The 23,820-nt window shown below is 39.1% G+C and overlaps 1 protein-coding gene across 6 annotated transcripts in view; it reads left to right on the top strand.

Annotated features, from left to right (window-relative positions):
- Positions 1–23,820, top strand: part of LOC122815900 (alpha-aminoadipic semialdehyde synthase, mitochondrial-like) — a 1,133,057-nt gene that overhangs the window by 1,053,817 nt on the left and 55,420 nt on the right. For 5 of the 6 annotated variants that reach the window (XM_044088747.1, XM_044088751.1, XM_044088746.1 and 2 more), the window contains 2 exons: positions 7,581–7,748; positions 21,940–22,035. In XM_044088747.1, the coding sequence (XP_043944682.1) occupies positions 7,581–7,748; positions 21,940–22,035 (264 nt within the window). The remainder of the gene's footprint in view (positions 1–7,580; positions 7,749–21,939; positions 22,036–23,820) is intronic. The other variant, XM_044088750.1, reaches the window with a different exon arrangement.

The raw sequence follows: 23,820 nt of genomic DNA, 5'->3' as shown, positions 1-23,820 counted from the left end.
GTAGAGATGTGTTGCAGATGGAATGCTGGTAGAGTGCCAGGTACTGTGGTGGGAAGGCTTGAGTTGACTGGGATTAGTTGACTGGCTAGTTATTGTATGGTCTCTGTGAAGAAAGTATTGAAGGCATTGGCAGTTTGATAGGGGGTATTTGAATCGGCCTCAAGTGGGGTAGGTGTATGAAAGTGCCCTGGAAAAAGGAGTTTATTGATATTAGACCAGAACTTCTGGGGATTGTTTTGGTGGGTTTGCTGTAGTTTACAGTAGTAGTTCTTTTTGTCTGTAAGTATTGCCTTTTTTGTACTGTCTCTCAACTGCCTAAAATTTTGTTGATCAGAGATATTTTTGGTAGCTCTCCACTTAGCCCAAGACTTGTTCCTATGCAAAATTTTCTGTCTGGTTTCTTTAGAAAGCCAGGGGGCTGGTTTGGACTTCATTCTGATAGACCGTTTAGGTGCGTGCTTATCAAGGATAGATAAGAATTTAGAGTTAAGATACTTAACAGCCTCTTCAATTGGTAGAGTTTTTAAAGGGTTCCAGTCACAGGCACTAAGTTCATTTTAGAATAATTCTGGGTTAAAGTGTTTGTTGGTACGTGCAATCCTATATGTAGGGGGTTTGAAATACCATTTTTTTGCCTTATGATGTAGGTCAAAGTATGATCACTTACATCGTCTGGCAGAGTTCCTACCTTATAAGCTTGTTTCTGTCTATTTATAAGTATCCAGTCTAAGGTGCTCTCTTTTTTGTTTGGTTTGTTGATTCTGGTTGTGGAGGTGATAGTTTGACTAAAGCCATGAAGGCTGATATGGTTGGTAGGATTATCAGCGTTGACACCTTTCCAGTCAGTATTAAAATCACCTAGTATTATTGTTTCTTGGGGGTAAGTTGAGGACACCCAGCTTAGAATATCCTCTGTTGTACTGCTATTATTACCAGGGGGTAGTAGATACAGATGATATATAAAGATTTGTTTAGGTCGATTTGAAATCTGGTGATAAGGACTTCTGCCTTACTATCCTGAGGTGGGTTCTATGGTAAAGTGGAGATCTGAAGTCCATCTTTGAATAGAACTCCCCCACCCTTACGTTTTATCCGGTCTTGTCTCAATATATTATATCCTTGGGGAATGAATTCATTGTCTTTAGTCCCTGGATTTAACCAAGCTTCTGTCAGGCAGAAGATGTCAAAGGAGTGAATATCTAGAAGGGCATGGAGATAGGCTACTTTATTATTAATACTGTGGATATTCAGATGTCCTATTAGGAAAGACTTAGGGAGTTTAGGGTGGGTTACTAGGGTAGCGGGATTGGTAGGGCCAGGATTAGGGTGGATGTCACCGTCTTTTAAGGAGGGATTATTTAGTTTTATTGCAGGGTTATATATAAAGTTAGTTTGATATTTCACTTTCTTTACTGCGAGTTTACTGTATTTAATGTGGGAGAGTCTATGGTATTTAGGTAGTAGATAGCTGGGAATGGAAGTGATATTAGTCTGACTATTTGAGAGTATTTGCATATATATGCATACACACACATATATATATATATATATATATATATATATATATATATATATATATATACACACATATAAACTCACTCAAAACAAAATTTCAACAGATAAAAACACCAACAGTTCATAATAAAGAACTCACATTGCTAACAAAATAAAAAATGAAATCCCGCTGTAAATAAATAAAAAACTAAACTAAGCCATAACTAAACCTAAAGCCATAGGAATACCATAGGACAATGTTTGTCGGAATAGTAGCAGAGTTACAGAAAGTGTTTTTTCTAAGGTAAGGTGAAGGTGAGGTGCAAGGTTAAGTTTAGGGGCAGGGAGAGTGATAGGTTTAGGGTTAACGTGTATTAGTAAGGTGGGCGAATCCCCCCTACAAACCTTAATACGTGCAAACCCAGGTAGCACCAGGTGGAACCCTAAGCCTGCACCTTATCTTAGTAAACCCCCCTCAATAGCACTACCTCTACCCAAAACAGGTTGAAACATACACCAACAAACATGCTCAGTGCTAAAGCTATCACCTTACTTGATCATTTCCCTAACTCTAACTCACCAACACTCAGAAATACGCTGTGTCTGCATTCTGAACTGCCGATACTCTGTTGATAATCTGATAATGCAATTCACACTGTCTGCATTTTGATCCATGCACATGTTTAGCTATCTATGTGTATATATATATATATATATATATATATATATATATATATATATATATATATATATATATATATATATATATATATATATATATATTTATATATAGGTCTACTTTTAAACATCTAAAACCCATAACATCTAATTTCATAACACTGAGACCAGAACATCTAAAACCCAAAACATCTAAAACCCATAACCTCGAATTTCATAACATCTAACACTACAAATCACACGAAAATAACATCCCCTCCACATATAACAACACCAAACTACCAAACACATTTTTTACTATGTTTCTGCAGAGGGGGCTTGATACAGTGGGGTTAGGAAATTAACTTTTTCCCACTGTAGTGTGATCTTGGAGTTGGTATATTTAATTTACGAGGAGTGTGGGGGGGTTCAGGGTGGCTTCCCCCCCTGCAGAAATGTAGTAAAAAGTTTGTTTGGTAGTTTGGTGTCATTATATGTAGGGAGGATGTTATTTTCTTGTGATTTGTAGTGTTAGATGTTACGAAATTCGATGCTATGAGTTTTAGATGTTTTGGGTGTTAGATGTTTCAATGTAGACCCATACATATATATATATATATATATATATATATATATATATATATATATATATATATATATATATATATAAATATATACACACATGCATACATGAATCTGTTGTATCTATGTCAGTTAGATGAATGTCCACAGAGAATGTGAAAACATTGAGCCAGCAATATGAAAAGCCAGAACATCAAAAGCCAAAAACAAATAACTGCGGTGGTGGTGCTACGGTAGCGTTGTCACCTCACAGTAAGACATTGTCCTGTTCGATTCTCAGCTAGAGCGTCTTCCGTGTGGAGACATGCATGAATGGGCGTACCTTCTTTGAAGGTTGTGCGTCAGGGCTGGCAACTTGGCACATAAAAATCTACTGCCAATCATTAGCGGACCGGAGTTCCACTGTGGCGACCCCTAACTGGGAAAAGCCGAAAGACACAACATTCTCTGTAGGGGGCAAGCAAGCTCCCCCCCCACATCCCCTGCTATATACATGCATACATGGATCTGTTGTATCTATGTCAGTTAGAGGAATGTCCACAGCGAATGTGAAAACATTGAGCCAGCAATATTAAAAGCCAGAACATCAAAAGCCAAAAACAAATTAAATGTATATTCTCTGTAGGGGGCAAGCAAGCCCCCCCCCACATCCCCTGCTAATTATATATATATATATATATATATATATATATATATATATATATATATGAGAAAATACCCCAGAGGAGAAGGGGTCAATTCGCCAATCTTCGCTGTTCCACAATCTCAAGTAAACAAAATCATTCAGTGTTGTGGCTTTTGCTGATGTTTTCTTATTCGATATTGTACACATTTTGGTAGGTCCCATTTGAAATGTCAAGTGCCAACATGAAACTACGAGAGAAGATAGAATCTCAAGCATCACTCTTCACCCCCTGAACTTCTGTATACCAACAGCAAGATCACCACACTTCAGAGAAAAGGGAATATTCTGAGATATGACTATCTTAGACTTAATATATAAAAGTCCATTTTATCAGGCATTCAGTCGCTGTTCCGGGACTTGCTCATATGATTCAAAGATTCAAATAAACTTTATTATCATTTAGGAAACACGAGTGCTACTTAAATGAAATTTCAAGTGTCAGCTCTTTCACAGGAAAAAACAAACACAAAAAGACAGACATGATAGGTACTGAAGAATAAACAATATCTATAGTACAAAAGTAAATATCTAGGTAGCTGATGCACATGCTTGTACACTATTTATATACACTGGACAACAATGACTACTAGATGATTAATACAAGAAACGAAAAGTACACTATACCCAGAGGTGAGATTGAGTGATATTGCACATAAGGAAGTGATCGAATTGCACTTGGATGAGAATATATTAATTTTAGTATGTAATAAATAAATAAAATTACTTATGGAAAAAGAAGAAGAATCAGAGTGTAACAATCTGTTATAGTTTTGATACATCCAGATTTATGTCTGCTTCAATGAGTCTTACTGCAGTCGGATAAAAACTGTTCATGAGTCTGGAGGTCCTGCAGCGGATACTCTGTAACCTTCTACCAGAAGCAAGTTTAGTGAATCAACCATACATGGATGAGAAGTGTCACTCAATATTTTGTGGGACCTCTTTTTACATCTCAGTTCAAACAGCTGAGGAAGCGTAGGAAGACTAGTGCCCACAATCTTAGAGCTCCTGTAAGGTAGGAAGACTAGTGACAACAATCTTTTCTGCTGTTCTTATTATTCTGTGCATCTTCTTCCTTTCAGCCATTGTGCTGTTACCGAACCATACAGTGCAGTTGCTGGTGGTAATGCTCTCCATGGCTGCTCTGTAGAAAGTATTTAGAGTATTCATGGAGAGCTTTGCTTTTATCAGCCTTCGCAGAAAGTGTAGTTGCTGGTGGGCTTTTTTAATTGGCTGGCCTGTGTTTGTACTCCAAGAAAGATCCTCTGATATATGTATCCCCAGGAACTTTGTAGTTTGGACCCCCTTCACTTCTTCACCATTGAACTTGAGGGGCAGATGCATGACAGAGCTCTTTCTGAAGTCAATAATAATTTCTTTTGTTTTATTGACATTTGGGCACAAATTGTTGTTATTGCACCATTCAGTCAGGGAGTTGACCTCATTCTTATACCCACTCTCATCATCACGACTTATGAGTCCCGCCACTGTGGTGTCATCTGCGAATTTGATGATGTGGTTGCTGCTAGCTTTTGCAGAGCAGTCATGGGTAAGGACTGTGAACAGTAGAGAACTTAGCACGTGTGAGTCCTGGCTTTTCAAATGGTTACCCATTTGAGTAACTGACTTATATACATGTAAAATACAGATATAGATGTATATGTAAATATAGATATATGGAGAAAAAAAATCATAACTCCAAATCTTTATGAACTGCATCCAGAAGCATTTGAACTTCCAATATACAAATAAACTAGTGTTGCAGAGTTTGGCACTTGTTCATGACTGAGCGTCAAGAATGGAAGACAAATGTTCCCGTCCTTCTCTTGTATATTTCCTTCCATTGGAAGCAGTGCTATAAGAAAACAAAGTGGACCTGTTAGAAATGCCATCTAGTATTGTGAAGAGTGCATAGACAGAGACAGCTTTGACTGCAGTCTTTGAAGACCTGGAATTAAGCTTTTTTCTAAAACAAGAGACCATTGCATCCCCTTGTTTATTTTATGGAGAGTAGAAGCAGAAGGTCTTCTCCTGATATTGTCTAGGTAACCCTGCATGGGCCATACTTTCATTTTGTCTAATGTTCTAGAACTTTGTTTTTTATTTACTTAAACAGGACATGCTGGCTGCAACAAAAATAGGGCATGCTGGAGGGACAAATTTATCTCTCAGTGACTGCCATGTCTTTGGAACAGGCTACCAATTCATGTAAAACAGCACACCTCTATGACACTGTTCAAGAGGAACCCGGATGAGTGGATGGGGCAACATAATTCTTACCAGGGATAGCACCCACAACCCTCATGGACATGGGCAGTCATGACTAAATACAATCTTGGGTATTAACTAGTACCTCTATGGTATTACATTGGGTTGAAACAGCTAGGCTAAAAATGACCTCCGGGTTGATAGCCTAGTAATCTCCTATGATCCTTTGTTAACCAGAGTAGAGCACTGATCCATCTGGATCATTTTTTGGCTCACCCTTTCAGGAGTAAAACCCACAAGTAGAATGAATAAATGACGTACAATGAAGAAGAGATGTGGAAATCAAATTATGCTTAGAGATGTTTAATTCAGTTTGTTAAGCCGGCAACAAGGAACTCTGATTACAAATACAATATTTTATTCTAGAAAGATATATAGCATATTACTGCTGTGACACTGAAAATAATGTGTAATAAACAATAATAAACACTGTGTTTGCTATATATATATAAATATGTGTATGTATGTATGTATGTGTAGGTATATATATATATATATATATATATATATATATATATATATATATATATATCTTTATGAGTGTGTGTGTGTGTGTGTGTGTGTATAATTTGTTGGCATTTGTTTACTGGGAAAGTCCACTGGGCCAAACAGAACCCATTTTTAGTTGAGGCCTGGGGAGAAAAGCTCCACAGGAAACCCAAAATAGCATATATAGAACATCACAAGCATAATTTAGAATATGTTTGTAACACAGGGTGGAAAACAAATATTAAACAGTAGTACAGTTAGAATATCACAACACAATCGAATACAGACTTAAATAAACTGAATACAATATAGTGCAACTATAGCTGACGTAGCAGTGCTGGAAAAAATTAAATGCTGATATACACACACTTAAGGATGAATTAAATTACAGTCTAATACAACTAATGTTGATATATAAGTTTGAGTGAATGCAAAATGTTAAGCACACAAATAAAGACTAAGATTTAGAAAAGGAAAGACATTAGGAAGCTGTAGCAGTAATACTGTAGATAAAGTAGTGTAAAACAGGAGATGAATAGAAAAATATGAATGGGTAAGTGAGAAGTTGTACATGATTACAGAGAGTTAGGATAGATGAAAAGATTATTATCAGGAGGAAAAGTTAATATTGAAATAGGTAAAAAAAGAGAGAGGGTGAAGATATGATAATGAATTTGAGATACATATATATTTATATATATATATATATATATATATATTTATATATATATATATATATATATATATACATACAGAGAGAGAGAGGGACAGAGATGAGTAAAAGGGAGACAGGTAGAATGGCATTAAGATCTAGCTAATGGCTGGAGGAGGCTTAGTGCAATTACAGATCCACTTGGAGTGAATGCGTGTATGAAGTGTGGATTTGAAGGATGCAGTGCATTGAATTGTGCAAATGTCAAGAGGAAGGCTGTTCCAGGTTTTAGCAATTACCCAGGAATATAGTAGTTGACCTGCAGATAGTTTAGGTTTCAAAGTTTGGAGGAGATGTTGGTTTTCTGATCTTAGGAACCTATTAGGGTTATAGTGGGAGAATGTAGATTTTAGAGCAGGAGAGAAATTTGTATAGATAAAGGAGAAAGACTGGAGGGATGAGAATTAAGAGGCACTGTAGTGTTGCAGAAGAGTTTTGAGTGAAAACTTTTATGATTTAAGTATCCATTTTTGTTTTGTTTATCTTTCCTTTAGCAACTGAACATTTTGAACATTATAGGGGACATATGCCAGGCACAAAATAGATTTTGATGTAGCAGAAAACTATCACAATTGTCAGTACTTACCAACAGTGTCTTAAAAGACTCATAACTGTCAATGTAGAGTTTTATAACCATGTTTTAAGTTATTTTAAATGCGTACTGGTCATTGTTGTTTTATTTTCCTTATTTAGATGATTAATATTCCTGCCGGCGGAGCACTGCTTGATTCTACCATTCCAATTGATTTTCTTCCAGGATTTAATCTAGAAGGTTTCCCTAACAGAGACAGTTGCAGATATATTGACCTATATCATCTCCACTCAGCTCATACTCTTCTAAGAGGTACACTTAGATACAAGGTAAGAATGGTGCTCTATAGTTTACTTTTCATCCTGTATTTATTAATGGATTTTTTTTTTGTTTTATTCTTCGCGAACATCTATGGAAAGAGTGCATAGACATTAGTTTTCTGCTGTTTGGATTTTATGATTCAGTTATGTGTAACATGTCAGATTTTAAGTGACAATAAAGGTAGCTATTTTGAAGCCCAGACGGCAAAAGAGACATCTGCACCATGCATGGCTAATACAGGTAGTAGCATGTATGATAATTTCCCTGTAGTATACATACTGTATATCTCTATTTTTATATATATATGGATTCCATACATCTGGTCGAATTTCACTTGGTCGAAAATTATTCCAGGCATTGCACTTCAATGAAAGCTCACTTGACTGAAAGCTCATTTGTTCGAAGTTCATTTGGTTGAAAATGGTATATAGCCCCTGCCCCACTGCAGTGCAACCCTGGAGTGAGAATATTAAATAATAATATGTATATATATATATATATATATATATATATATATATATATATATATATGCACACACACACACACACACACACACACATATATATATATATATATATATATATATATATATATATATATATATATATATACATATGCATATGTATAGGTGTATGACCAAATATATATAGATACAGATATATCAGTGCAGATATACAGATAGATATATATGACTCTCTATCTAAACACACTGTACCAAACTCAGAATACTGAATTCATTTTTAACAAAAGCATAAACATCTGAAATACAAATGTTGGATCATCAGACTACTAAAACATTATGGAAAAACATCCATGACATTTTATGAAGAAAAAGTGTAGGTTTGGCATGGAGGTGCGATTGACATATTTATTTGTTGACATTTGTTTACAGTGAAACTCTGAGTAGGCACAGGTGCCTTTTTCCAGCAGATACCTGGGGAGAAAAGGTCCAAGGTACCATATTTAATGCAGTCAGTATTTACAATAACAATTTTTATAATACAGTTTCAGGGAATGCATATCATGATGCTGGTTTGAAAAGATGAAGGTGTGTGATAGACCTGACTCATACAGGAATTTTATTGCACGTTCTAGCTACACTATTGGAATAGAGACTGACACCAGCACCCTTTTATGGTTTGTAATTGGTAAGCATATGTTTATTTGCCTGAAGGGGATGATCTGAAAGACAGTATTGGAGTAGGGGTCTAATTTCTGGGCAGGCTGATGGGATATTGATGATTTTATGGGTTAAGGTGAGGTGAGTATAAGATAGGTAGTGAGGAACAGCAAATGGGTCTGGTAAGGTTTGCTGTAAGTGAATCTGGCAACTTTTTCATAACACTGTTCAAGTTTACAACTAAGTGAGACTTGTAAGTTAGTCATTAATAGGAGAGAGGCTAAGAAGTAAGTGGTAGCTAGATTTACCTTGGCAGAGTCTGTAAGGAATTTCTTTACTATATATAGGTTGCCTATTTCCTGATAGGTTTTCTTAATGCTGTTCTGGATATGTAGATTAAATTTTATACTGTGGTCACTTGTCATGCCAGGTAGTTTTGTATGTGAGGTAACTTCAACCATGGTATTATTTAAGTAAGAAATTTTAAAGTTGTTTTTTTCATGGATATGGGATTTTGGAGAAATAGAGCAGTAATTTAACTTTTGGAGGGATTTAGCAGCAAGTGACTATCCTGTAACCAACTCTCAATGGAGTTAAAGGCTTCATGAATAATTCTCTGAAGATGTATTAGGTTGTTGGAAATGCATATTAGTGTAGAATCATCAGTGTATTGTTAAATGAAGCTTGCTGAGGTTATTTATATAAATTGTTAGTGAAAATATTCAAGAGTAGACATAATGGTTATGGTCTTTATCTCACATGTACAAGGTATAGTTTGATTCTGACGTCTGGTTATTAGTTAGGCTTGTAACAGTCTGCAGACAGCCTAATATTTAACTATAAACCTATGAAAGCTACATATATATGCTTTCCTACTGTCTGACAAACTTTATGATTTTGCATTGTGGTGAGGGGACAAGTCTGTTTATATTACCCATACAAACAGGAGCTGGTCCTTTAGATCCCTGCTACTGAATCATTCTAACTCCTGTACTGCTCTGCATCAGAGAAGAGAAAAGCAGTTTTGTGAGAAAAAAGAAGTTATGTACTTACCATAATGTTCCATGTGTGTTGTCCATCTAATCCTTTATTCTTACTGGTGGGTCAGATCCAATCCATCGAATCCATTTCAGCCGTTGCTTAAGCTTGAGGTCCTCAGCTAAGCTCGTGGGCATTTTCCCTACCCATAATGCAACTCCCTTACCACGGCAGATCTTGTTTGCCCTCTAGCAGTGACAAGATGAATAGTTTTATTATTATATTAAGATCCCACATTATTTCTGAGGCTACAGACTCCTGTAAAGATCCAGTTAGAGCTACTCGGTCTCCCAGGAGAGTAGGTAGGGGGTTATGGTGGGTGGGTTGTCAGAATAAAGGACGAGATGGACAACATACATGGAACATTATGGTAAGTACATAACTTCTTTATGTGACGTTGCCAATCTCGTTTTTATTCTCACTGGTGGGACCGCGTCCCTAGCTACCTGATTCTTGGGTGGCTCATGGGTGAATATTTCTCAGAACCACAGAACCAAAGGGTGCTCTGCTTCTAGAGGCCAAATCCAATTAAGGTATGTGGTTTTGCCCAAGTTGCCCAATAGAAGGAATGCTCTTCTACATCGGAATAGCATGCATCCAACACATGTACATACAAATATAGTAAGAAATCAAGCATTAAGATTTTCCCATTTAGTAAGTGAAGATGTGACATAGCAGGAAGCTATTAATGACATACAGAGGGATTTTATAGGGAGAGGATATCATTCATGTGATCTTAAAACATTACAAAACGTTGAACATGAGAGATCCGGACGACCACATATAGAACAAAGGGTCACTAATACTTCGAAAATTAAGAGGTTAGTTACTCCCTACACTAATAATAACAATACAGTGACAGAGATAATTAGGAAGAATTGGGGTATATTGCTATTGGATGAACATATTAAGGAGATGGTAGGAACACGTCCTAGTTTTAGCTATAGGAATACTAAATCATTAAAAAGGATTTTATGCTATGAGAACAATGGTAGGAAGAAATTATATTCTTCCAGGAAAGGAACCTTCTCATGCCATAATTTCAGTCAATGTAGTTTTATAGCTAACAAGAATAATTTTGTACATCCAGATACACATATTAAATATGAATTCAATCACTATACTAACTGTAAGTCTAGGAACGTGGTCTATCTGGCTATATGCCAGAAATATAGTAGTTTTTATGTAGGGAAGACCAATAGGACACTTAGAGAAAGGATAAGGGAACATGTTTATGCCATTAGCAGAGAGAATGAAGGCAATGCAATAGCTAGACATGTTCTCCAGAATGATACAACGCATAGTTTTAAGTTGTTAGTGTTAGAATCTATATACCCCACAGAGAGGTTAGGCAACATTAGTAATTATACAGAGAAAGAAAAAGGGAAGTGGATAATTAGGCTACAAGCGGATAGGGGACATGGTCTGAATGATAGAGTTTCATTGAAACTATTCTTATTGGACCAAGCATTAAAACATTAAGTCCACGAATGATATGTACTATTATGTTTTGTTGTATATATGTATGTGTGTGTATGTCTATCCAACAATGTGCATATATATATATATATATATATATATATATATATTTATATATATATATATATATATATATATATATATATATATATATATTTATTTTAATACATATATTTTAATATTGTTTTGCCTCTCAAATGCGATGTTTCATTTTTTTAAAATGCAGTGTTCTGAAAAATTGAAGAATGAGAATATAGAAGTCATAGTAAATATGTTTGAAGTAAGGTTTTCAAGAACTATTCAGTGTTATTAGCAGTTTTTTTAAATGAAGTTTATTATATGCATTTCGTTTTTTATTATTATATGCTCTTTATATTAAGAATTTTATTATATGATGCCATATATTTAGAGCAGTATTACAGATACTAAATAAGAGAATTGTGACTTTAAGTGTTTTTAACATGTGTATTTTAACAGGCATTTCATTGGTCTCTTTTTGAAGTGATGCAATATTTAAATGGAATTGTAATGTTATATTATTGTTTTAAGTCTGAAGAAGCATCCTTGGCAATGCAAAAGCGCTTACTTTGTGGAATAAAGTGTTTTTTTTTTGTTATATACCTAGTGGGTTGCTTCGATTGTTGTGGAGTACCTGCCATTCTCTTATGCTTTGGTTTTTGGACTGTTTTTTTTGGAGGTACCTTACCCTGGTGGCGTTCCCTCTTTTATCTGACCAGAGAGTGTCAGATCCCAGAGGTGTCCTGCCCCGAGTGGTTGGAAACACTCAGGGCAGATGTTTGCTCAGAGGAAATCAAAGGTCCCAGAGCAGACACAGAGAAGATCAAAGTCTTCCAACTCTGAAACCGAGGGACAGATCAGAGGAGGAACATGTACTAGAGTGGTGGGTTGCATTTGATCTGATTCCTTTGGGTTCAGATCCAACAAAAATTTAACCAGGGTCAGAGTATTCAGTAACCTCTGCACAACCATATCCACATCTTCACTGGATAAGCTCCTGGTAGACCAAGTAGATAGTCATGGGGATCTAGACTTTGCTAATAATGGTGATGGGAGCCATGAAGAAATTGGTTCTAGGAAGGGGAACTGCTCCGGTGTCGAATCTCTGTAGGCAGCAAATACATTGAAGTCAAAGGTTCTGAAGGCTCTGAGACTGTCTTGGATCCTGTGACACCTGTCTGCTCCGGGGTTTCTGATGGAGCAGACAATCGTGGAGTTTTTGCACTCGGCTCCAAGCTTTTGGAGCTGAAGATGATCTTTTTAAAGGCTTGTTAGTACTTTTTGAAGAGGACTCTGTGGAAATAGCCTTTGAAAATTTTGTTTTTAATAAACCCTTTAAAATCAACTTATATGTGTAGTCCATAAGCATTCTTTGATTGAACCCATGACATATGGAACACGTTTCTTGGAGATGAAGAGGCCCCAAGCAATAGACGCCCAAGGTGTGTGTATATTGCTAAGGGACATCTTCTTCCCACATTTCTCACACTTTTTAAAACCAAGTGGTTTCCCTTCCTGTTTTTGCAACATGGTTGTTGTTGTTTGTCTTTCGGCTTTTTCCCGGTAAGGGGTTGCCACAGTGGAACTCGGTCCGCTAATGATTGGCAGTAGATTTTTACAAAATGCCGAGGTGCCAGTTCGATGCCCAATCTTCAATGAAGGCATGCCCATTTACACATGCATGTCTTTCAAACGGTACCCAACTGCGGGGAGGACATGCAGACTCCACACAGAAGGCACTCCCAAGCCAAGCTGAGAATCGAACCGGAGAACCTCTTGCTGTGAGATAACAATGCAACCGCCGTACCACTGTGCCGTTTTTGCAACATGGTATGGGAAGCAATAGTCAGAAGAAATTATAGAACAATACACACACACACACACACACACACACACACACACACACACACACACACACACACACACACACACACACACACACACGCAGATAACAGTAATACATTTTTAATGATTGTCCTCTAACTTAAATGGATGAATAGAAAAGGAGGGGGAAAGAGAGGGCAAGGTGTTCTCTAACTAAAAGGGACAATGGTTATGCACCCTGTAATTTAAATGGGTGGTAATGGGATAGGGAACACTCACTTTATATTATAGTAGAAAAGGAGACTAGAGAGATTAATAAAGGAGAATCTAAATAAACAGTTATAAGAGTTGAGAAATAATGACATTAGCAATACTTAGCCCAGAGCTAGCTATTAGGAAACCTCTTTGCTGCATGGCAAACGAGATGTGGGTGGTAAGGGGGTTGCATTATGGGTAGGAAAAAAAGCCCACAATACTAGCTGAGGACCTTGAGCTTATGTAACGGCTGAGACAGATATGATAGAGTGGATCTGACCCACCAGTGAGAATAAAGATGAGATTGACAACATCACATCAAAGGTTTTCTAAAAAAAGGAGTTTTGTTCTTACCATAATGTTCCATCTGTGTTGTTCATCTTCATTCATTCATTACTGATGGGTGTCGGTTCCGTCCTCGGAACCGAGTCGGCCTTGTAACAAGCTCGTGCCAGCCAAAAAACTCTCGAGCTAAGCTTTTACCCACAATGCCCTTCTCCATGTCACCTCAGATCCAGTTTGCCCTTTACAAGTAAAGCAGAGGCTTTCTCAGAGCAGAAATCCTATAGTAGGACTATGACCCAATCCGATCCCCCAGGAGCCTCTGGAGGGGGAAGGTGGGTGGGATGTAATGAATGAATGAAGATGAACAACACAGATGGAACATTATGGTAAGAACAAAACTTCTTTATCTGATGTTGCTCCATCTTCATTCATTCCTTACTGATGGGACAGAGTCCCTAGCTACCTTTAGTCCTGGGGGGGCCCTTATGAAAGGATGTCCCTGAGTACCATTGAACCAAAGGATGCTCTTCCCCTGGAGGCCAAATCCAATTTGCAGTGAGTGATAAAAGGTATGAGGGGTAGCCCAAGTTGCAGCTGCACAAATATCATTCAATGAAGCCTTTCACATGAAAAGCAACAGAAGTTGCTATTGACCTGGTGGAATGTGCTTTGACTCTGCCTGATAGAGGAATTTTATTTTGTTGGTAAATCAAGGATATGCAGTTTCTCAACCACTTAGACAAGGTTACTTTTGAGACAGGATTTCCCAATTTCGGGCCTGAATAGGACACAAATAGCTGGTCTGATTTACATACTGACTTACTTCTGTCCGGGTAAAAGCATAACAATGTACATCCAACAAATGAAGACAGTATCAATCATTTGGTTAATTATCAGCTCTGAAGTAACTGTGGGCAGGAAGGAAGGATTAGTCCGGAGTAATACTTTGTCTTCATGAAATACCATGCATTTAATACACAAGGCCTGACGCTCTGAGATGTGTCTGGCTGATGTGACAGCTACCACAAATAGTGACTTCCAGGACAGGAGCTTTAGGTCACAACTGGAAGCAGGTTCAAAGGGTGATTGTGTCAGGGATTGTAGTACTAGTGTTAAATTCCAAGGTTCGATGGGTTCCCCGAAGGTCGGGTGGCACGATGCCAGGGTAATCCTATGGGCTAGGCTTGTAAAGGCACCAGGGCCATTAGCTTAGTACACACCTATTAACCTATGAAGGGTGGTCTGATATGCAAGACCCCTTTTAAGAAAGTTTTGCAGAGACAATGGGAGACTAGCGATGAGTCTTGAAAACCATTATGAAAGTTTGAGATTGCAGCTAAATGTACTCAAATGGTTGAGGTTGCTGCTCCTGAATGAAGAAGACTTGATAGATAATCCAAAACCACACTAACAGGAGCTGAGCAAGGGTCTAGTTGTCTTTGTCGGGACCAAATAAGGAACCTCTTCCACTTGCTGAGATAGATTTTCCTGGTGGATGGTTTATGTGAAGCCAGAAGGATATTACGCACTGGGGATGTAAGGTTATTCTGCCTGGCAATTACCGGAAGTGGGGAAACCAAGCTGTCAGCTTGAGACCAGAGGTGTTCAGGTAAGTCAACCCTTGTGGGTGCAAGATCAATTCTGGAGTTGAATCCAGAATCCATGGGTGATGTACTAGATGAGGCCAAAGGAAGGGAAACCAAACTTGTCATGACCAGTAAGGAGCAATGAGGATTACTCTGCTTCTCAGATGAAGGGCTTTCTTTAGAAATTGGGGAATCAGGGGAAGGGGGGAAGCATACAGAAGTCCCATGGGCAAATCATGTATCAGAGCATCCCTCGGGGACACCCCTGCAGGGGAACTAGGGCAAAGTAGCTGCTGCAGTTGTGGTTTGTTGGAGAGTCAAATAGGTCACAGCAAGGCTGGCTCCAGTGGCTGAAGATCTTTGCCGCAATAATTGGATTGAGGGACCACTTGTGAGGCAGAAGGATACATCTGCTCAGCTTGTCTGCAATCATATTGGAACTCCTGGGAATATGCATTGCAATCAGAAAGTGCTTGGAAGCTATCTCCCATTGCCAAATTCTCATAGCTTCTCAACACGAGTAGGACTTGGTTTCCCCTTGTTTGTTGATGTACCAGACTACTGACATGTTGTCTGATTGAATAGCCATTGTCCCTGATGGAAAGATGGATTGAAATGCTTGCAATGCTAGAAGCTCTGCCCTTAGTTCTAGAACATTGATATGCAGGTGGGCCTCTATGTCTGACCAAGTACCTTGGACCGTCTTCCCCTGGTAAAGCCATCACCAACCTATCAGGGAAGCATCTGTAGTCACTGTGGCCCTGGGCTATAGTGGGCAAAGGGGGCAACTCCATAGTTGTCCATCTGGCTTCATCCACCACATTACATTCTGTTTGCATCACTGAGTTATCCATATTTGAAAGGACAAAAGATGTTGTAAGGGGTACCATTATGTTAGAAGGAGCCACTGGAGAATTCTCATGCTTAGTCTTGTCAAGGGCATTATGGTAATGGATGCTACCATGGAAACCAGGAGTTGAAGAACTGTTCAAGCTGGGACTAGGCTTCGACAGTGTATCACCCAGATTTGGGATCTTATCCTGTGTAATATGTGGTCAGGAGAGAGACCAGGCAAGCATTTGTGTTGAAAAATCGCTCCAATAAACTCTAAGGATTGAGAGGGATTCAGGTTGCACTTTCCCCAGTTTATTGAGATTCTCAGAGATTCTGCTAGTCTGACAGTATAGTTTAGTGCTATCTCCAGTAGATGCTTGGTGGGGGCGGTGAGAAGCCAGTCATCTAGATATGGAAACACCAGGAATCCTTGTAGTCTCAAGTGAGCTATTACCACTGCCATGCACTTGGTGAACACTCTGGGTGCTATAGAGAGTCTGAAGGGCAGCACGCAGAAAGGAAAGTGATTGGCTCTTATCCAAAAGTGAAGAAATCTTCTGGAGTGTTTGCCCATTTTTATGTGGTAATATGCGTCCTGAAGATCTACTGAGCACATCCAATCATCTTAGAATGGAAGGATAGACTCTACCGTGACCATCTGGAATTTTTCCTGTTTGAGAAATTTGTTTAGGATCTGAGATCCAGAATTGGTCTCCAGTCCCCTGTCTTTTTTGGCACTAAAAAGAATCTTGAGTAGAATCCGGATCCTATCTGGTCTGGTGGGACTGTCTGAATGACTCTTTTTGAAGCAGCTTTTGAATTTCTAGCACTGCTGTTTCCCTTTGACTGGGTGGAATGTCAGGAATTTAACTTGGTGACGTTGGGTAAAGATTGAACCTGAAGCCCTCTCAATCCTCTGGTTATGATCCATTGCACCCATAAATCCATTGCTATTGTTAGCCAGGCAGAATGGTGCAAGGAAAAACATCACCCGACTGCTTCCAGAGGAAAGCAATTGGGCTGCTCCTCAGGAGCACTGATAGGGTTGTTCAGAGAAAGAATCTCTGGAGCCCTGGATACGCAGACCCCCTCTGCCCCTGTAGGGGTGCCTTCCGGATAGGTTATCCCCTCTGCCCCTGGGGGTATACTCACCACGTGTGTCACGGAAAGGACCCTATGATTTCTTGTGCCACATCTTTCCACTGCTCTGGTTCCTAGAGTATGGATGCTGAGCGGTGGAAAAACACACACCCACGGCAGACAGGTTCTTTCCATCCTTCTCACACATAGCCAGTGTGTCTTTCACTTTTGGGCCAAAAAGGGAAGAAGCTTCCACTGGAGCATTAAGAAAGGAAGACTTAAAAAGGTTTTCAAAGTCACAAAGGTGCATTCAGGCATGACGTCTCATGACAACACCTGAACCCGCTGCTCTGGCCACTCCTTCAGTGGTTTGGGAAATAAGACGCATGGAGGAGTTGGATATGGATTCCAGGGGAGCTAGCTGCAAGGCAATTTTGTTGTGGACCTTGTCAGAGACAGCTCCTGCTAAGGTTTCAGAGAGTTTGGCAACTAGGTCTCTTTGAGGCCTGGTGAAGTGTGCCAAATAATTCAAAGATCTAACAGCAAAGGTCAATGACACAAAGCCTCACTTCCCTAACCTGTCCACCATCCAAGACTCATTTTTTGGGGGGTGGACAGTCTGGCTCTCCTTGGCCAGTTCCTTCTTTGTGGCAGCAACCACCACCATTGCATCTACTGGAAAACCCTTGGACCAGTGTGGGTGCTGTTCGAGAGGAGATAAACTTTTGTCCGGCCTCCATGGGATTGGTTCAGTGGTATCAGGACTCTTCCATGTGCATGCACAATGAGCTGAACCATCTCATCTGCAGGCATAAAAAGCCTGCAGGAACACGGACTACTCAGAGGAAGGATTGGTGGGCTTCCAGTCATCCTTCTGTTTCAGTATTTCAAGGATGTCTCCAAATAAGACATCATCAGGGGGCAACCGTGAGGACCTCTCCCCTTCATTATAGTCTGTGTCCTCAGTGAGAGACTCCTCATATGATTCCATGTGCTTCCTCTTGCATGTCCTCTTGTGTGGTACTTCTTCAGTGAGAGCTTCTGAAGAGGACTCTGAAGAAGTTGCACCCTGCAGTAGGGTACCTGAGGCTCGTGCTCGATGTCCCGAAGCAGTGGGTTGTGTCAGCTGTGGCTGAGATGAAGGACATAACTGATGCTCCAACTCCAATGGCTTGCCTGCAGAGGCAAGGGCCCTCTCCATTGCCTGGAAAGCCGGCCCACCTGAAGAGGGATGGGAGCCTGGAACCAAGAAGGACAACCTCAGAATTTGGGTCACACCCAATTCCAATGGACCAGCTCTCAAGGAAGGAGTCTCAAGAGGACCCGGTACTGCTAGGACTCCTGGGACCATAGATGGTGCAGTAAAAATATCGACACCATGCTAGGTACCACAGTGCCCATGGTCCAGTCATAATCCTGAGAAAGGCTCAGTTTGGAATGAACTGAAGGCCAAAGGGTAGGCTCTGGAACCATGATGAGGTCCACCAGTGGAACCAAAGCAGGGGAGCCGATGAGGGCGTCGGTTCCAGGGACTTTGATACCTGCACAGAGGTCAAATGAAGAGAATATGCTGGAGTCCTTGGAGAAAGACTCCCAACTCCTACAGGGAAAGGAGTTTTGGGAGGTGTTTTAATCCCCCTTGCCCTCAGCAGCTGATCCACAAGACGCACCACATCCAGTTCCAGGAGGCTCCTGGTTTATTGACTCATTATCCCTGATGGAGAGTCAGGTCTTTCCAAGAAGGGGCTGAATTGCTGCCCAAAGAAAGGGTCCACCATGAGTGAATATCGGGTCCTGGCTGTATGGTCCATTGGCACTGAATTCTTGTGGGTGGAGACATGTATAGATGGTGTGTCTGGTGTGGGAAATCTTGGAGCAGAAATTATAGGTAGGCACAGTGCCATAGTCGAGGCCGGTGCCGAGGATGGTACCGGGGTTAAAGATATCGGTGATGGCACCAAAGAAGAGATTACTGGTCTTGGTAAGGTTAGTGTCGTAGACATAATCATCCGTGCCGTAACTGGCACCAAAGATACAGATTTTGAGGACAGCACCAAAGTCGGTACCATAGACAGTGCCATGTAAATCAGTTTAGGTCCTGAAGCCAAAGCAGTCAGTTTTGGCACTTTTTGTTTTGGTTCTTGCTTTCTGTCACCTGAAGCTGATGAAGGAACTGAATGTGGTCTCCTTCTGTGTTCTTTACTGGGAGAGGATGAGCCCCCCCCAACCCAGAGATAGCCTCTGAGAAGGGTGTCTTAAGGAGACCCTTCAGAATTAGTTTGTTTTTCCTTTCATTAAGGGTTCTGGAGCTAAACCCTTTACAAATAGAACAAGGTGGTTGAAGCAACAGATGAGGAACACCCAGACAGTACACACAAGAGACATGGGTGTCCGAATTCAGCATTTTGCGGCCACACTGGTCGCATTGTTTGAAACCAGAAGCTCCCTTCTTTTCCAACATGGTACTAAAGAGCTTAACAACTGTCACAAAATACAATAAACAAAGAAGTTATAGCAAGGATTCTTTTTTTTTTTTTTTTTATAATAGAAAGAAGAAAAGAAAAAAGAATGGGAAAAGGAAATATCAACAATGGTAGTAGAAGAGGTTACCTGAAGAGTAGGAAGAAAGGGCCTATACCAACAATGGTACTAAAGACTACCTAAAAATGGTATGAAACACAGTAACAACAATAAACACACCAATAATAAGACAGTGGGTAAATAACAATAAGACAGGGAAAGAAAAATATCAGAAGAACAACAAGTAATTTGAAAATTTCCAAAGTACTTAGCTGAGAGCTGGCTTGACATGGCTTTACGGCAAAGTGGCAAACGAGGTCTGAGGTAACAGGGAGAAGGGCATTGTGGATAAAAACTTTGCTCGAGAGTTTTTTGACTGGCACAAGCTTGTTACAAGGCCGACTCGGCTCCGAGGACAAAACCGACACCCATCAGTAAGGAATGAATGAAGATTAATGACAGATGATTTCTTATCCTCAAAGTTAAAATATTGCAGGGTCATTTGCTTTCTACAAAAAAATAATTGTGCAAACTTGTTCTAAGATTTACACTTTCAATATAGTTTGCTTTCTTTTTTTCAGATTATTTTGAAGTAATGCGATTCAGCTTTTTATGTCATTCATTCTGACAAATGAAGTTATAAGCGCAATGTAAAAAGTAGTGTACTTCTTTAAGGTATCACTTACCCATAAGACTAATGCATGTCAGATGTCATGTGGTTTTTCCAATATCAGAAGCTGCTGCCATGTTAATAAACAAAGTGGAAGCATTCAGACACTATCTCATCTGTGTTTGCATTTTGCCATTGAGTCTACTGAGCATTGTGTGATGTCAGAGTGGTATCAAGATCTCTTGTGGATTCAAATATGCAATCCCGATGTAGAATAATTACTCCTTTGAGGTAGCTTTAAAGACATTCTTAACTTTCTCCAGCCATTCTATCAGCACTATGTTATAACTGATCAATAAAGGCAGAACCAGAATTCTTTTACCACTAGACTAACAGAAGAACTTCAACATATTGAAATAATCTCTATACTTAAATGAGTAAGTGAGGAAAAAAGAAAAGGAAAAACAAAAAATCAGTGGGGTGGTTCTGTTGATGAAATGACAAGTTAAATAGTGCCAAATAGGTGAGACTGACTATTTCATAGTCTTTCAAACATAAGAATCAAACCCTGTGCCTTGTGTCTCTGAGGTAAACACCTTAATCATTATACCAACCCAAAAAGCTCTGCGTTGTATAAAGATTATATTACCCTAGAAGGGACTCAAACCCACAATTCCTGGTTTAGGAGGCCAATGCCTTATCCATTAGGCCACTGGGACTTGGAAAATCTCTCAGATGAGTCAGTCACGCACCTTTTAAGCAAGGTGGTTCAACTTTGGAACCTTTTCGGCAAATGAACGGGGTCATCATATTCCTTTAGATACAGTTATTACTATTACTTGTTTTAGAATCCATCCCTCCATTGTCACCACCAGAAGTTGGTTCCACATGGAAGTTTAGTAAAAATCTGTAAGCAGTGGTTACAGAAAATTTTCTATACCTTGCATAGCAGAAAAAAAAAAGACTAAGAAAATGGAAGTTGCAATTTTTCTACACATTTCTAGAGGTGATACTGATTAATTATAGATTTAAGCAATGATGTGATCCTGAAAAGAACTTATTTATTTTTGATAGAATTCAAAGTTCACATAACTTTGTTGATGATGTGTGTAAGAGTGAAATGAGACATAAAATTAATTGCTGTGAATTTAGAAAACTGCATGACTATATAAGAACTATATGTGCAATACAAATATCAAACTCAGCTTTTGTCAGGGTTCATAAACTGCATGCTGTACTAAGTATGATTGAGTTTTGCTTAACACTTTATTTTATATAATTTCTGATTAAAAAGTTGGCATAATCACATTACAAAATACAATTATTTTACAAACTGTGATTGGCATTTAAACTGTTTATTTAATAAGCATTTAATAAACACACAGAGGTGAAAAATATTTTACCTTAAACATTATGGCAACTGGTTATCAGTAATCAGACAATATAAGAAAAAATACAAGTAATTATATGTACAGTTACACTGAAATGACATACTGTTTTATCTTAGGGTAGAAGTTTATTTTTCAACATTGTGTGCATTTTATTTTAGGGGTTTTCGAATGTCATGACAGGATTAGTTAAACTGGGACTTATAAATACAGACTCCTGCATACTTCTGAGTTCTGATGCACCCCAGATAACTTGGGTAAGTTTTTATATTAAATCTTAAAGAGAATGAAGACACATACACAGAATGATGACTAATTACATTTTCTACACGTGATCGTTTTTTCCTGTTACCAAAGAGTTTTATTGTTTTTGAAGCTAGAGATCAGGTGACTGTTGCAAGCATTGAACAAATGATAATGTTGCCTAAGGTTTTCTCTATTTTTTTAACATTTATCCTAAAGATATAACAGTGAATGAGTGGAGAAATACAGTGGTCTTATAATATATTTCTGGGGGAGAAAAAGAAGCAAAATTAGAAAAGAGGTTATATCTCCAAAGGTTCTTGGAAAGCTGAAGAATTCCAGAATTTTGGCTGTGTGCTGTAATGACAGCTGCATTTCATTTATAAAATGGGGGAATTCAATGGGGGGGGGGGCTGAGAGTATTAGGACAATCAATGGTGAGACAAGCAAGAACAGTACATGTAGAGATTCCAGTAGGATAACAAGAGTTAAATTCTGGAACCAAATGCATAAGATATTCTACTGGAATTTTGAAACACAGCCAGAATGAAGAGTAACCCTGTTAGGAGTTGTTTCAAAGTCGTCTAGCATAAGAGTAAAACGGTGACAAGAAAGAGGTGGAGGTTGAAGGAGATTAGGCCTTTAAAATACTTCCTACTCACGGATAATGAAACTAATGATAAGAGAACATTTTTTTTGCCCTGGAAGAGTTTCACTAAAAAAAATTTGATTTACTGAAGTCTGAGAAGTTGGAAAGTTAGGCAGTTGGTAATGGACACCAAAAGCTTGCTGTCTCATGAAGGGTTGGGAGTGAGAGGCATGACAATTGGCCAGTGTTAATAAATGGTTAAGGTGTTTGCCTTACAAATACAAGGTACAGGGTTTGAGTCTCACAAGGGATAATTGCCTAGGCTTAAAATGGCTCACAAGGGCAGTTAGCTTAGTACTAATCTATGAACCTATGAATCTATGAACCTATGATCAGTATTAGCAAAAAACTACGGGCACTCATAAAATCGTCTAAGGCTAGCTTCGAGAGAAAAATTGCACAGGACACTAAGGATAATCACAAGGCTTTCTTTAGTTATGTTAGGAACCTGGGTGGGAATTCCCAGATATGCTCAGAATTAGTCCAAAATGACAAAAAATACACCAAACCCACAGACATTGTCAACATCCTAGCTGACAGGTTCAGCGCAAACTTCTCCCCCCCCTTCCCCACCAAAAGGGCAAATATCTATCCCAGCAGAGTACTGCCCCCCTGACATCTCAGATGCTCAGGTAAGAGCCGCCCTCTCCAAAGCAAAAAACACAGCATCAATGGGACCAGACGGTGTCCCGGGCTGCGTCCTACATGAACTCCAAGAAATTGGAGTTGGAAATCACTGTTGAAATAGCACATCTGTTCTTTCCAAGTGGATGTAATTCACTCCTTTAGTAATAAAAAGCATTGAGCAATGTGTGTTTATGTATAGCAGAAGGGTATTTGTTGTCAGAAAGGAATGCATTCCTGCTGGACTTTTACATCTGGGTTCCATAACAATTTAGGTAGCACTGCAGAGAGTCTCTGCCATCTTGATAGACTACCCTGATTCTGAATTCCAGCTCAACTGCAGTAAGATGAACTCCAAGAAGAACTAAACCCAAACATAAAACTACTGTTCAATCTCAGCCTTACTACAGGATATGTACCCAAAGAGTGGCGCACAGCAACAGTGGTCCCTCTCCACAAAAGTGGTGCCTCAACGGTTCCTGGAAACTATTGCCCCATAAGCCTGACTAGCTTGGTCTGCAAAGCT

This window comes from Protopterus annectens, chromosome 11.part0 (genome assembly GCF_019279795.1).
Source record: "Protopterus annectens isolate FY-2018-M chromosome 11.part0, PAN1.0, whole genome shotgun sequence".
NCBI lineage: Eukaryota > Metazoa > Chordata > Ceratodontiformes > Protopteridae > Protopterus > Protopterus annectens.
The sequence above is the reverse complement of the archived record's forward strand: the minus strand, read 5'-3'. Positions and strand labels throughout refer to the sequence as shown.